The sequence below is a fragment of the Sceloporus undulatus genome, chromosome 2 (assembly GCF_019175285.1).
Source record: "Sceloporus undulatus isolate JIND9_A2432 ecotype Alabama chromosome 2, SceUnd_v1.1, whole genome shotgun sequence".
Lineage (NCBI taxonomy): Eukaryota > Metazoa > Chordata > Lepidosauria > Squamata > Phrynosomatidae > Sceloporus > Sceloporus undulatus.
Window position 1 is genome coordinate 67,173,253 of NC_056523.1, and position 17,054 is coordinate 67,190,306.

At 37.4% G+C, this 17,054-nt stretch overlaps 1 protein-coding gene across 7 annotated transcripts in view; it reads right to left on the reverse strand.

Annotated features, from left to right (window-relative positions):
- The window catches only part of ATP2B2 (ATPase plasma membrane Ca2+ transporting 2), a 166,500-nt gene that overhangs the window by 24,563 nt on the left and 124,883 nt on the right, over positions 1–17,054 (reverse strand). For all 7 annotated transcript variants that reach the window (XR_006102033.1, XR_006102032.1, XM_042450235.1 and 4 more), the window contains 4 exons: positions 16,538–16,729; positions 9,091–9,304; positions 4,457–4,668; positions 112–219 (listed from right to left, as the gene is read on the reverse strand). Coding sequence is in view for 5 of the 7 variants with exons in the window: in XM_042450235.1 (XP_042306169.1) it covers positions 112–219; positions 4,457–4,668; positions 9,091–9,304; positions 16,538–16,729 (726 nt within the window). In the remaining 2 variants the exon portion in view is untranslated. The remainder of the gene's footprint in view (positions 1–111; positions 220–4,456; positions 4,669–9,090; positions 9,305–16,537; positions 16,730–17,054) is intronic.

Sequence of the window (17,054 nt, forward strand, 5' to 3'; positions counted from 1 at the left end):
TGTGACTGTCATGCACATGTTGGCCCTAGACAAATTTCAAGTTGATTTAGCTGACTTAGTGCAGCTGAACAGAAATGAAAAACATTTCTAATTAAAATAAATGCTGCTTACCTGACCCCATACAAGTTCACCTAATCCAATAAATACACACCACATCCACTGGTCAAGCTGCAAAGGAGAACAGCTAAAAGGCTTTCCACCAAACTGTACAATTACAATCTGCAAAGGACCACAAAACAAACAAACAAACAAACATGGTTTTAAAAAAAGCTATAAGAGATGAAAAACGTGTCAAGAGAAATATAATTTTCTGTTTTGCTGTTCTTTTTCTATCAATTTTTTTTCTTTGTGAAAGCTATCTTTAACTCTTTTACAGTCTGCATGCAAGCAGTACACAAAAGACAGTGTAGCAAGGCATGGTCAGATGAAATAGTTTATCCAGAGCTCCAACCCAGCCCAAAAATGTTTAAGTTTTACTAAAAGAAATGGTACATGTTAATCACAACTGATTTAAGTGTCAGTGCTTTTAATGAGATTTAAACAAAATTTAGCTAGACTGAGGCCATGGTGTAAGTATGGATAGTTTCATTTTTATTCTGCAGTAATATGTAAACATCCAATGGAAGGAACTTGGCAGAATAAATGCTACCTATATCCAGCTATCTTTGACTATTAAATACTGGTTTTTAATTACTCTAAACAATACTATTAAAACTAATTTTCTTCTAACACCATTCTTTCAACAATGCCATTCTTCACAGAATGAATTATGGTCTATAATTATAGAGTCTAAACACTCGACAGATGAAAAAGATACACGAATGCAGTGAAGATAGAGCAGGAAGAGATCAAGCAAGGAAGTGCAGAAAAGGTGCAGAATGATTCAAGAAATATTTCGCTGAAAGAAGACATTTTCAGAAATATCTTGATATGGCTAATGAATATAGGAGATGTTCCAGACACAGAGAGTAGAATGGCAAAAGAATATAAAAATGAATCACTGAAAAAAGGAGAAAAGGGGGTGGGATGGTGGGAACCTTGCTACTAATATTTTTCAGAGAACAGAGAAGGCAATAGCAGTAAATGACAGAAGAAAGAGTAATGAGCAGAGACCTGGAGACAGGCTTAAACATGTGGTCAAAAGAAAGATTTAGGGATAGAGTATATTATATTATATTATTTAATTTATATCTCACCTTCCCCTGGTATGAGACCCAAGGCAGCTAAACTAGGCTAAGCTCAGCATAATCATAGAAGATTATTGCACGGGGGTTAAAACGTCCCTCAGTGCGTTCTAATGTGCACGCGCAGGGGCGCACACGGAGCATGATGGGAACCCGATGGGGCCCAGAATGCTATTTTACCGCACAGTGGAACGCCGTCGTCACTGCCGGGCATTCCTATTGCGTTCCCATTGAGTTCCACAGCGGCGCTCCACTGTGCGGTAAAATAGCGTTCTGGGCCCCATCGGGTTCCCATTACTCTCCGTGCACGCCTCCGTGCGTGGCCATTAGAACGCACTGGGGAACGTTTTAATCCCCATGCGATAATCTTCATAGTGATAATGCAGCTTAATGTCATCCACTGGTTTATCAGGATGATTCTTCCAAGAAAAAAAGTGTATGTTTGTATGTACATGCACAAACAGACATGCACCCTATATACAAACAAACAAACAAACAAAAACAAAAACTTCACAAGAATATAAAAAAGTAAGCTATAATAAGATGTGAATTTGTAAGGTCCTTGACAGTATTTCAAAAGCCTTCTGCAATAACTGCATCCTTCCCTAGCAACTTTCTGGATTATCAGAGAGCAGGGGTGAGGGAAAGAGAAGAGCATTGCAGAAAGACAGGGAGATTTAGGGGGGGAAACCTCAGAAAGATGGAGAACTACTTTTGGGTTTGATCTCATCTGCTTTAGCCCCATCCACTACCACACTTTATTTTCTAAAAATTTACTTTATTTATTACTTGGCAAGAGACCTAAGGAAGTTTACAATAAAGTTAAACACCAGACACACTCGGAGACAAAATATCTCTTGAGCAAACATGATGCACAACAGCAAGAAACCTGCCCAAAAAACCCACAACACTTTCCCACCCTGCACTAAGGCACAAGGTGTGGTTGCAGCAATATCCTTTTTGGGATAGGTACCAGATAGCAGAGTTCTAAATTTCTATAGATGCAGGGATATAACACACACACACACACTTATACACAGACATACAGGCTAGGTATGTCAATATTTGACTAGTGAGGACAAATAATTTGCACTGTTTTCTCCTAACTGTGGAGAAGACTAACATTTTTACACAGTACTTCCTCAGCATTTAGGGATCCCAAAGTGGTTCAAGAAATTCTTCCATTTTTAAGCTGGAGAATTTTGGAGTTGCATAGAAAAAAACCCAAATTTTCCAGACAGCTTTATGTGTTTTCTTTGCAAGACCACTGTTTTCCACACAAAAACACAGCAATCCTGCACAACAATATATATTGTACAGATAACAGAAATCTTGCCAAACAAAACCATGTGGCTTTTTTTGTATAAGATTTCTGCAATATTTGTTGTGTAACTTTTTTTTTGGTGCAAGATTATTGTTTTTTGTGCATAAAATGGCATTCTTTTTACAAGAATATACCCAACTGTATGGAAACAGAGGTTTTTGCACAAACCCTCACCATTCTCAAGCAAAAAAACAAAACCACATTTCATTCTACACAGAATAATTTCTCAGAACACTTTTAGAACAAACTCATAGAATAATAGACTTGGGAAAGACCTCAAGGGCCATCCAGTCCAACCCCCTGCCATGCAAGAAATCTCAATCAATGCATCCCCAACAGATGGCCATCCAGCCTCTGTTTAAAAACCTCTAAGGAAGGAGACTCCACTACATTTTGAGGAAGTATGTGCTACTGTCAAACAGCTCTTACTGTTAGGGAGTTATTTGAGATGTACAAGTACTAGGTGAAACTGTACAGAATCCTTCCTAACTGGTTTTTCCAAGTGTTTCATTTAGGAAATGAATAATGGTAAACATTATTTCCAGTGTTAATAAATGCAATAGAATTAAAGGAAGGACACAGAGTTGTATATCCCAAGAGGACCCTCTGCTTCTCCTGTTTACTGGTTGAAAGTAAAGGGAGGTGAGAGGCAATTCAGACAATTAAGAAGCAGATGCTCTCAACTCAGAAGGGGAAAAACTATGGTGTGCTTGCAGATGGAATGGACCTTTCTTTAGGCCCAGAATAGTCATATTTTCATTGTCTGAATCAATTCCCCTTCCTCCCCTTTCCACTACAGCTGTGGCTCTTCCTAGGGCTTGACAACTGTAGGGTTGGATGAGGAGCAAAGAGCAAGTGATCTGCTCTTTGTGTCCCCTCCAGAAAGAGACCTGGGTGCATGTAAACCACACTTATGCATGCATGTATCATTTTGCCCCGACACACCATAAATTCTCATTAATCCCCCTCCCAAAAAATCAAGCCCTTATACATTAAACAACAATGATCACTTATGAAAACAAGTTATGGGTAATAGCCCACTAGTGTTACAACTTCATATTTAGGACTAGCCCACTAGTGTTACAACTTTATATATAGGAACCCTAAATTACTAGTGATGACTTTGATAGATTTAGTCAATATGCTCTGTAATTGCTTGTTAGATTTTATTTAGATACACAGTAATTTTAAATTAACTTTATCAACAGGTCAATTTTTTTCCTCTCTCACAACTAAGCTTCAAGAAAACAGATTTATATCCTTTGTACACACTAGATTAAGCCAGACTCAACACTACATACCTATTGTCTCATGTAATCTAAGATATGCCATTTCAGCAATACTGCCTTTGCTATCTTAAGAGAGCAAAGTATCCAAGATTGGCTATTCAATTTCAAGTTTAAGATCTTTGTAAAAGATTGTGAAGAAACTTTTTCTTTATCAAAAAAGTCTGGCATCATGAGATTTATTGTAACCAAGATTACTTATTAATATATTTTTGAACTGTACTATCTTAAAAATAACTCGATATGCTTTAAAACTATTACACCAATAAGATGAGTTTCAAAAGAATATATTACATTCTAGCATTTTTGCTTCTTCTCATCTTCCTTCACATAATCTGATTCTTGGATTGTAGAAGAGCAAAACAAGCAAATGACAAACAACTAAAAGAAATACCAGATGAAACTTCGAAAGAGAAAGCAATAGATTGGAGGATAAAAAGAAAGAAGGATTAAATTAAAACAACCAGAAAACAGACAGCAGCAAAAGAAAAATCAGAGCATTTGCTTAAATTGTCAATAAATGTATTTTATTTATATGTAACATATCTAACAAAACCTTTGGTTTTTCAAAGAATATCAGGTTAGCATGGAGGGTTGTAGAGAAACCTTACAGTGGAATGTGCAAATAACATTTTGATGCATCAACTCTGTATAATGCTTACCTGAACAGCAAATGTACCCAGTACAATAGTGCAAAATATAGGGTTTCTAAAGATGCCATCAAAAACATTCCTTTCACCATGGATTTTGCGTGCATTGATTTCATTAAACAGCTGCATCATAACAAAGGTATTGAAGATGATGGTGTAGTGTTCAGAAGGTGGAGAGTGGAGGGGTGCATTCCTGCCACTGTCAATTTTGAACATTTTTTCACCTGATTACAAGAAGGAAACAGAAAAGAAAATCTTAAAACACCTAATTCAAATTATGTTTCAATTCACGTGTCCACAATTCAATTTAGGTTGCTTGTCAAATTGTTGTTGTGTGCCTTGTAGTCATTTTCTTTTTACTTGTGCAGCTTTGAGATGAACCTGTTAACAGTGTTTTCTTGGCAAGCATTTTTTTTCAGAGAGGCTTTACTATTGCCTTCCTTTGAGACTGAGAGAGAGTGACTTTTCCAAGGTCACCCAGCATGTTTCCATGGCTAAGTGGGAGATTCAAACCCTGGTCTCCCAGAGTCCTAGTCCAATATGCAAACCACTCCACCACTCCACAGTGTTAATGCTCTGTCCAATCATAGTCATAACCACAACCATAACAGTAAGCCTAATCCACAGTAAAAACAGTAATAAATACCTAATAAATACCTATGAAACTGCCAACTCTGCAACATGTCAAAGTCTAGGTTTCCCAAGACTGCACATCCTGTTTCACACACAAAGTCAGTTAGACATTCTTAACTCATGGGTCTCAGGGCATGAATGAAAAAATGGGAATGAAAGGAAAAAAAAGCTTGGTAGGTACAAGAGAAAATCAAGGAGCCAACGAAGTTTATATTGTAAGCTCAAATTGAAATGTAAGGAAACCAAAGTCTGCAGATTTATTCATTTATTTATTAATTTAAATATTTATATTTTAAGTAAGTGTTAAAATGAATTTGAGGGAAATCGAAAGGAACCGAGGAATAATGAGTTCAGGAGGATTCAGGAATTCATTTAAATGGAGAAAAAGAGTAGAACTTGACCGATATGCATAGAAGGGCATTTGGAAAGTAATGTAAGACATTTATATGGCAATGTTATAAGTCTCCAAGCCAAGCAGAGGAAGCTGGAATGGATAGTTCTACACAGCATAATTGATATAGTGATCATATTTGAATCCTGGTGGCATGTAGAGAATAAGTAGAATAAAATTATCAGTGAATGCAGATATTATGAAAAACAGAGTAAAGATATATTGTGGTCAGAGTTGCAAACAGTATAAGAATATTTTCAGTAAACAGGATATGGAGATTAATGAAATAAATTTTTCCACATAATAATTCTGAATGAACATATCCAGACCAAAATTAATCTACTACTGGAAATATGTAATCATGCTTCACATTCAATCAAAACATTGAGGATAATTTTGAGCTGGGAAAAGATATCAGGGAAAAGGGAACAAGTTGTAATATGAATGACCTCAACTGCCCTCACATTCACTAGGTAAACACATGTTCAAATTCTGAACTTCTTGAAGCAGTGGGATAAATTGGGAAGAAGGCAACTAGTTTTAAACTTGAGCAAAGCTCAAAATTTGATAAAAGTCTACATAAGGTTTAAAAATGGTAATGGTGAGAGAAGAGTTAACAGAAAATAGAAGGGGAATGAGAGGAAAGATCAATCTTCTCTCTAGGGTGTTTAAATTGTTTAAAGCCACAATAGTGAAAACTTAGAATTTCTGTCATACATTAGGACTGTTCAAGATGACATCACTGTGGCTAATGGGCAGACTCAAAGAAACTATAAAAACACAAGCAATCTTCCTTTAAAAAAGGAAATAGAAGTCTTGTCCAAATGAGGAGAACAAAAAAATATATAAAAAGAAAGAAAGAATTGAAAACCCTTGTAAAACAAATATAGGTTGATGATAAGAGATTTGTGGGGATTTGACTCTGGGGTCCCCAAGGATGGGGAAATGGATGCTCATGCCCCATATTAATCAATGGGTGGGTAATGTGTGAGCACCTGTGTCAGCACATCCATGTGTGCATGCCACCATTGGATAATATGGGCCATGGTGATCCACGGTGATATGGTCTAATCTGTGTATCCCTAGCCCAACAATGTCATGGGCCCACTGTTTAATAAAACAATTAAAACAAATAACTTAACAAAAATAATATATAGATAATAAATAAAAGGCAAATCAAACCAAAAACATGGTGATGCTATAAAGCCCTTTATGGCATGGGTCCAACAGTTATTCTGGAGTAAGTCACCATAGTGGTTTTTTAAGGGTGTGCCTCTGAATTCCCTCAAAGCAAGACATAGAGTGGGCTTTCTGGAGAGGGTTACTGGTTACAAAAAGGAGCCTGAATACTTCCAACCTTCTACACTACAAAGGCCCTGCCCACACAACCTATGTCTCAAAGTGAGGCAGTGGTTGGCAGTTGATGAAGTGGTGCCAGTGGAAGGGACATCAGTTACTGGGGGGGAGGTCATGCTTTCCAGCTTCAAGCAGTAGAAGATCTTGCACTGCTGTCATCCAAAGAAGAATGTTCTGAACTGGGACCATGGCACAAAGACACATTTACTCTGCATATTTTCAGCTAAAAAGCCACTCCCTCCAACTCCCTGAAACTGCTTTTTCTTTGCCACTATTAGCAGCCATGATGACAAATGACAGCTTCAGGGTTCAGAAAAAAAGAATCTCAAGCTTCTGCTGCAGGTTTATTTCCTAATCCAGATTGTCCCTGCCCCGCTATTGTTTTTAAAGAAAAATGAATCAGAATCATGGGATTAAAAGATGCATGTATCATTCCTGTGTAGTCTGATACTAGAACCAGAAGATGTGAAATAAATTTGCAGAAGATTTATGTAAGTCAAGAGAAAGAATTTCTTCATACAGTCACATATTTTATGGACTTTACGGCTATAGGATGTGGGGGTAGCTGTGGGCTTCAGGGCTAGACATATTCTTACTGGATTGGTTTAGGAGCAACAATTCCCTATGATGACACTCTCTTTTTTTGCATCTCCAAGAAAGTATGACTCTGGATTCCAGTTATTGAGATGGAGCATAAGGAGTGAGCTATTGCCTTTAGACCATGCTTAATCGATGAAGCTTTGTCTATAACTAAACACTGAGACAATATTCAATCAAATTGGCAGATGGTGATATGCAGACTTCGTAATTCTCCCAGCATTTTTTCCATTTTTCTTTTATCTCATATGACTAAAAGTATTTTCTTAAACAGCTTATTTCATTGTTCTCTGAAGCAGTTTTCAAAAATGAAAAGAGAATTTAAGCAAATGTAATAACAAGTTTACAACTTGTGAGGTCAATTATATTTTCTTCCCTTGCACTCAGGTAACTGGGAAACCATTTATAAATAGAGCAGAAGAAATTTCATCCATCACTCATTTCTAATTGTTTAAATAACAGCCTCTCATATGTCATCATGAAACCACAGCTTTTATAGCACACAGAGAGATACTAAGAAGTGATATGGGTTTTCTGAACATTTTTTTCCAGTGCCCTAAATAATGTTATCTGATAGAGCTTCTTTCCCCCCAGACATTCAAAGCTGTGGAAATTATTTATTGTAATGTTATAATAATGTAAAGAAACAGCCTATAGTCCCCTTCTATTTAACAAAAGTGATTAAAATGAAATAACACTATTTTAAGAACACATACCTGAGGAAATATACCTGGCAAATTTTATATCTACAGTTTAACTTCCTTTTGTTAGGCGTGTTATACCATCAGCTTCACTCTCTCACTCTCTGGACTACAAATCGATTCCATTTTAAATTCAGCAAGATTTCATTCAGTATAATTAGTGGAATGTTCGATTTCAATGAAGGATGAATGTAAGTCAATGAACCCAGGCAATTTTCACATTTTGCTTAAACTACCTGTACTTGTGACTGATTCAAAAGCAACAGATTTTTTTTTAAATAGAAACAAGCCTAGCAGAGCATTCATTTGTTAACCCATTCCTCTAAGCATTAGGGTTGTCAGTGCCTGAAGAATAACTAGATTGTATTCTACATGTAGGTCATCTAACATGATTGATTGTCATATACCAGCCAAGACAACTATAGATACAAGTAGATGAGATATATGTATATTTCATATATGAAGTGTTACAGGCATTGGGTGGGGTTAATAAAGACCTTTGAATAAAGGCTCTAAACATTTTTTAAAGTTTATATTATATATGATAAAATGCTCTAAGCATGTGTGTGTTTGTGTGCTTGTGTGTGTGTTTTGTAGAAAATGTTCCATGGAAAAAGTTCTCTGATGAGAAATGTTGTGATGTGTCATTAACCTGGGACAGTAAATGCTAAAGAACTGTTATCAAAGTGGGAAAAGGAATAGGGTCAGGTTAGGACCAAGTGATATTTCCAGTATAAAACTGAGATTGTTTGTTTTCAGCAGTGTTTAGGTCTCACAACTCACCTCTGCTTTTTTGGTAAAGGTACAGAAAGAACACATTGGTCCTCATTCATGGTTCAAAAACAGCATGCCATGCACAGCTGAAATGCTTTCTCTTAGGAATACAGTTGCATGACAGAACATTATTAGATTGTACAAGCTACCAACATATGGTTTTAAGTGCTGGGCAGAAAAAAAATTGAGCTTACCAACAAAGAGAAGAGTAAAAATAAGAGTGAGCTGGTAGACCGCATGGCCCAGAATGTTTTTCATCATGGTGCGTGAGATAAGAGGCTTGTTTCTACCATATGGCTTCCTTAGTAAGAGGGATTCTGTGGGAGGTTCCGTAGCCAGAGCAAGAGAGGCAAAGGTGTCCATAATCAAATTGACCCACAGCATTTGTACAGCCTTTAAAGGAGAGTCCTGAAGAGAGAAATTACACAAAAAGAAATATAACTCCATACTATACTTGTTTGTTATTCTTAAACATTCATGTAAAACCTTTCCTTGTATACATGTTTTACAATTCTCATTTATTTTACATAGCTTTGCATAGGCCTTGTGAGATAGATTAGAGTGAGAAGAAGTCAACTTTAGTAACTAGCAGGTATTTCAATCTGCACCTCAAGCATCAAAAACCAATTAGAGACATAAACCTTATCCCACAACTGTAAGAAAATGAGAGGCGATTAAATGTTTCACTCTGATAATACATGCAAATACAATAGACTCATCACCTGCAACTGTAACAGTGAGAGAAACTGGAAAAGTCTAAAGTAACTATTGAATCACAGAGATAGGAGTCTTTCTAGGAGCACAAGAAGTGTAATTTTATTTTAGAAATGAACAGAATTTCAAGATATCCACTCTGCTTTCTAAATTGTTAAGTAATTTGTGGGGTTTTTAAAGTATCCATTTTCAATACTACATGAAGAACCACTAGAAGGAGCTATTTGCTCACTGAATCTAATACAGGTAAATGGTGGCTCAAAACAGACCATTTAAAACCAGCTAATTAACATCTCAAGAAATAAACTATATTACAATTAAATGTGTTTTATGAAATGGTGTTGTGGATTGTGGTCATTTTTAGTATCCTTTCTCACTGAGAGCTATAATGAGTTATGAGTATATCGGTTTAACAATATTCATTTATATTTTATTTTTTTGTAATTAACTGGAATAACTAATTCAGTTTTTTAAAAATCAGAATTGTGCTGCTATTTGAAAAAAAAGTATTTTACAATGAGTTACTGTTTTATAGGATGATAATCACAGAGTCCAACAGTAATGATATTCACCATTCAAAGAGTGCTGAGGCTCAAGGACAATCTTCCTATGGCAATGCCCAGCTTGCTGTATTGGTGATATCGCAATCACTCCTGCTATGAAACTGGGCTCACTAAAGTGAAATCTGTTGCAATCTACTTTTGTCCTGCTTGCCAGGCACAAATGCTTTACAAGTTGCACTAATGCACATTAACGTCTTGTTCTTCCATATTTCAACAGCTTGGTACGATTTGGCTGAGGACCTTGTGACAACTTGTCTTGATCATTAAAAGCTGTATTCATATTAATTGTGCTAACCAAAAGGTTCTTCCTTCTTGGCAGCTGTACAGAGGCACAAGCAATTCTTTCGCTTGCAAGATATGCTTCAAAGAAATACCAGAAACATATATTAAAAACTACATAAATCATGATATAATAAATGAGGTGTTATGCTTTCCTGTGATGCCTCTTTGTCCTTAAAGACAAAGGCTGCCATCCTGTATGTCACTTACAATGTCAGAAGTTAGACTTTGGCTGCATAATTGTTTCCTATTTACATTTATGATCATGGTACCATTGCCATGCTTATAAATGCCCCATAAATCATCTTAAAAGCCATTCAGCCATTCCAAGCAATGGAGTCATGCGGCACTGGTGAGCAGGCCACTGCAGGGTGACATGACGAACCCCATTCCACCAATGAGTGATGGTTCAAGAAGCCGATGCTGCTCAGAGGGCTGGATACATCATTCTAAAGTACCCCACTTGCCAGTGCTGCAGAATTGTTTCACTTGGCATAGCTGTCTGGCTTTTAAGAGTGTAGCTACAATGTCATGGGCATGTCTCTGATGTAAGATCTTGGCCAAACAGTTAAAAATGGAAGCTACAATCTGAGAGGAGGCTGGGAATTGCTTGAAGCTGGGACTATGGCCTGACAACCGTAAGACAAAGCTTAACTGCTCACTTTCCCAACCATTTGATAATGCATGCTAGTCTAACAAAGAAATCAGCTGGGAAGATGAAAGAAAAGGGAATTTATATTTGAAGTTACCAAATTAGTAATTTGCCAGATAGTAAGAAATGATTGCCTAAAGGCCTTGCCTGAAAGAAGAAGGCCCTCCCTCTATCCACCATCATCCATAGGGAGAGAAGGGCAGGCCAACTCCAGGCCTTGCTTGAAAAGATGAAGGCCCTCCCTCTATCCACCATCATCCAGAGGGAGAGATGGGCAAGCCAACTCCATCGGGCCTAATCCGAGTAAGAAGAAGGGCCCTCCATCCAGTCCATCTGCTGTGGTTCAGGCATCAGAAGGAGAGAAGATCTGCTGGATTTCCCCCTTTCCCACTGCTATTCCCTTCTCCTTTTGTGTCTTGTGTTTTTAGATTGTAAGCCTGAGGGCAGGGAAATGTCTAATTTTTAAAAAAACGTAAGCCGTTCTGATAGCCTTCTGGCTGAAGAGTGGAGTATAAATGCTATAAATAATAATAACAGTAATAAAGTGTTTGTTGCAGAATTCTGATCTCTTTCTTCACCTAAATCTGTATTTGTAGATATTTTTTTAAAAAGTGCTCTGTTGTGCAAGTGTCAGTAAAAGCTCAAGAGAAATATGGTGTGTAATGAAAAGCAAGTTCCCTACCTTGATCCATCCTCTAAATTACACAGGTATAATTGGAAGCCATCACTTTTAACAGCAGCATGTTCTCACTGTTTCACAATGCCAATCACTCTATGTTGCTAAGGTGCCTCTAATAATTATCTATCATCTACTGTGCTGCACAGTTCAGTCAAGTGTAAAAGCTCATTCTAAGCTCCAGACTAAGCATTAAACACAAATTACTTTTGGCACTTGATGGAATGAAATTTCCACTGCGGCTTCTGATTATTCTTTGGAATCTAAGGAAAATGTACATTTGAATGTGGGTTTAGACTCTTTTAAAGAGCCGAATCTGTTGCCTACATTACATAAGGACAGGGGAGGGTTCAAATTATGGGGCTTTTTAGACATTTTCTCCACTGCATATTAGATAGCAGAAAAATATTTTGGACTTGGTAGCAATTGCATAGATATTCCAATTAAATTTATGTAGCTCTCAAGGAAGATTGCAGATGATGTTAAAAACTAAAAGGCAACACTTAGTTTACAAACTAATCATGGAAGCTATTAGCACGGATATACAGTATAGACTTGGTACAATAAAAATGAGGAAGCCCATGCATATTTTACACAGGGCCAAGAGCAGGTTTGGGCCACAATGACATATTTTTTGCTCTCCATACCCCAGCTAGGATTGATAAGCCATCTCAAGACTGACTGGTAAATGTGAGATAGGCCTATATAAAACCTGCCTTGGGAGAGGCTGGTGTCCCACAAGAATAAAGATCTTAAACTTGTGCCCATAGAGCTGAACTCAGGAAGAGCAAACACCAGCCACACATGTAATCTGAGTCCTTTTTGTTGTCTATGAAATGCATAGGGTTCAATCTGTTTTGAGTGTAGCTGGTGTCCCTTCTTCATGCTCTCACCCAAATTTAAAAAACGAACAGGATTTAGGGCTACTCTGCTCCAAAGACAAAAACATATGCAAAAGTTGGATTCCAAGTCCCATTTAGATTTTATGTAAAAATATACCATAAACTTTGCTTGGGAATGCATAAAGATAAATCACAAAACACTGGCAAGACACCACAGCTTATCACATAACAACTTTCCAAATGCTTTTGAAGAATTTTTTTATAGCCAAAAATAATGAATGGCAGCTAACACCAAAGTTGCAAAGTCACCAATCAAAACACAATATCTTATTCAGATATTCCTACTGATACAATTGTATCCATATTATGTAAATATATAACTAATAGAAAGCAATACAGCAAAAGGACAGCTGTTGGATCCACTTCTTCAGAGGTAGTGAATCCACTCTTGGTTTTCCATCCTCCATAACTTCTATGAATTGTCTGGGAGATTTTCTTGTTGCCAGATCTCTATCAAGTTAGGATCTAGTTCTGGGACAGTTCCCATATAACTCAGAGCATACATGGCCATATCTGGTACATAAAAACATTTATAATCCCAATAGCTCTGTCATTTTCATAATTTAAGCATTTCTCAATTATACATTATGCAGTTTAGAAAAATTTGACAATGTTTATCTTAGATACACCAGAATATCATAGTAATTTTGTTTCATTCTGTTACTAGATAGTGACTTTCAGTTTTCAAGTAGAGCGGACCCTTCCCATACATCGGGGTTTGGTCCCACCTCCTGTGGATGAGGAAAATGCTGAACCTCATATCACAGAATCACAGAGTTGGAAGAGACCACACGAGCCATCCAGTCCAACCCCCTGCCATGCAGGAAATCCAAATCAAAGCATCCCCAACAGACGGCCATCCAGCCTCTGCTTAAAGACCTCCAAGGAAGGAGAATCCACTACACTCCGAGGGAGTGTGTTCCACTGTCGAACAGCCCTTACTGTCAGGAAGTTCTTCCTAATGTTGAGGTGGAATCTCTTTTCCTGTAGCTTGCATCCATTGTTCCGGGTCCTGTTCTCTGGAGCAGCAGAAAACAAGCTTGCTCCCTCCTCAATGTGACATCCTTTCAAATATTTAAACAGGGCTATCATATCACCTCTTAACCTTCTCTTCTCCAGGCTAAACATCCCCAGCTCCCTGAGTCATTCCTCATAGGGCAAGATTTCCAGACCTTTCACCATTTTAGTCGCCCTCCTCTGGACACGCTCCAGTTTCTCAATGTCCTTTTTGAATTGTGGTGCCCAAAACTGGACAGAATATTCCAGGTGGGGCCTGACCAGAGCAGAATACAATGGCACAATTGCTTCTCTTGATCTAGACACTATACTTTTATTGATGCAGCCTAAAATTGCATTGGCCTTTTTAGCTGCCGCATCGCACTGTTGACTCATGTTCAACTTATCGTCTACTTGGACTCCTCTATTGAGGAGCACATGCCTCTATTGAATAATATGGGGTATGGTAATCCATGGGTTGTTGAATCCATGGATCACTAGCCTGCCAGTATGGCTGGCCTAATGTAATCAGTGAAAGAATGACATAAAATATATGTGTGCAATAAATGCATACAATTGTTTAACAGTGTTCTACAAGCAAGTACATTAGTATTCTATTTCTTTTAATGGATAGTTGGATGCTTTTCTATAATGATGATGCCTTTCAAGTTTAAGAAGCACAAATTATGCATGCTCACTGCCCAGTCATATACACAGAAAACACCTGAATATAAAGGAAGGGACAAAAGAAAGCCTAGTGGAGGACTCTTTTTTTTCTTTCCTCAAAACCTGCTAGTTTTTCACATACAGTATTGCAGGGGGAACCTGCTCCTTTCAGGGTTCAAAAATGGTGACATTAGTAAACTGAAGACAACAGTTTATTTAACATTTTATCAGCTCAGATGTTCCTATTAAAAATTAGTACTCTGGGGCTGAGGTGAACACACATCATTTATAATGGTTGTTAAAAAATTCTATCCAGCAACAGCATACAACACCAGTTAGCAATCACAGGAGTGCAATAGATATATTTTAGACAATCATTAAACAGCAATTATTAAGCCATGGCTGAAAATTACCAATCAAGCACCAAGTGAAAACTATTCATGTTGAACCTTTCCTTTACATTTCCAATAGCTATTGTTTTATTAGAAAGTGCCAGTTACTTGATGGTAGGTTCAGAATGCTTTGGAAATGCTTAATCCTCTTTTCCTTGATATTCCTAATGCTTTAATAATTCTGCAGCTTCTAAAATTTTCCTTGGATGAGGATACTTGTTCCTTTAATGCAGCTTTACCTTACTTTGCTCTGATGGTCAAGCTCTGAGCTTTCCACATTTTCCTAAGGAAGAAAAGAGAATGTCTAGATGCCTGGACTTTCAATTTGAAAATAGTGGTTGGTCCAATGTCGCATACATGGTCCAATCACAGAGAGGGGGGGAAAGAGCATTTCATGAAGCCACTCCCATATGCTCACCTACTCCTATGGGGGGATGGCTCATTTCTAACATTAAATGAGCAAATGAAACAATATGTAAATATGATTTATTCCATTTTGTCTTCCACTTTGATCTTTCTGACCCACGGGCTAATGTAAAATGATAGCTCCAGGAGGAGTTTCAGCATAATATTATGCTATTGTGTTGCCCAGAATTCCATACACCTATCTGCCAGGTCTCTCTATGCATTCGAAAAATGATGTGAACTAGCCCTGGGAACAACTTTTTCCCCATTTCTAATTCTGTTTTCCCATCTCTGCTTATAATTACCTGCAGTGTCAACAGCAATAGCTTGAGTTTTCAGTGCTCAGAGGAACTAAGGTCCATGAAGAAATAAATAGTTATAACCTTTGAACAGCTTGAAAAATTTAAAGCAGTAATTTGGAAGGAGTTTTACCTTCATGGCTTCTAAAAGAAACAGCCTCAGGTTTCACTTGGCCATATCATGATGACAAGGTAAACTTATTCTTTACAGTATGTGTAATGACTTATTCATGACTTTGCTCAAAGAGGTTAAATTTACCTGGTGCACTCAAGTGAAAAGCATGTACTACGTTCAATGCTTCTATATTTAAAGCATTGTCATTTACATGCGTATATTACATTTTGAAACCTATGTTACCATATTTGTCTTTTGAAAATGAGGACAGTTAACTATCGGTCGACCTCATGTATAAGTCGAGGGCTAGTTTTGAGGCTAACATTGTGGATTTTGATATGACCGGTGGCTAAGTCAAGAATACTCTCTGTCCCTGCTTCAGTAGCTGTTTAAAGATCTCTAGCTATGATGAAAGAGGAGTGCGGGTGAGGACTCAGACAAGGAGGGAATCATTCTCTCTCTCTCTCTCTCCCCTTGACTCAGTAGCTGTTTTAAGATCAATGGCTATGAAGAAAGGTGGCATTTCTTTTAGGAGCTTTATAAACAGTATTACCATATTGTTCCATTTATAAGTTGACCCAGGATTTTGGAGTCCATTTTGGGGCATACATTTCTAGACTTATAGTCAAGTATATAGGTACAAATTTAAATGAAAGCAAATGATGCATTTAAAATGAGAAGTGTTTTGAGGCATGTGGAGGCATAGTGTTCCTTTTACATTTTAGTCCATCATGGTCCTATTAGTCAAGAAATGCAGTGATTACCTACACAGCTGGTATACCAATTGACATGTTCATCGTTTTTGTTTAAGTCAGGCTCAGATTAAGGTGTATATAGTCTGAATAGGATACATATATTAGGCAGAATCCATATGAGCTTTGCCACTGGAGAAAATATACCCTCATCTGATGTAGATTTCCTGCTGGAGGTGGGAAGCTGACTTTTATCCATGTAGATCACACATTTACCAATTTAGCCTTACCTGGGTAATGCAAGCCCCTGTGAAAGCAACAATCACAGCCACCACATTTACTGTGAGCTGGAACTGCAGGAACTTGGAGATGCTGTCATAGACATTACGCCCCCACATTACAGCTTTCACAATACTACTGAAATTGTCATCTGTCAGGATAATATCTGAGGCTTCCTTTGCTACATCTGTTCCTGCAATACCCTGAAAAATGTAGAAGAAATGACAGGAATAATTTATTAGAACGAGCAGTAATGATTTGGTGAGGAATATTACTTCCAAAACAATTTAAAATAGCTGTCATAAACAAAAGAATTTCAGGATCCAAAGAAACATGAATCTTGCTTAGGAGGCTTTTGATTTCTTTTCCTCAACAACAGTTCCTAGGATGGATGGGAGACTGATTTTGAAATTACTTAAATTTTGGTTTGATATCACAGTTCTTACATTAGTGTTATTTGAAATTTATCTATTTAAAACAGATTAAGCATTTACTATCTAATTCCATTTTGCCAGTATAGCCTATATG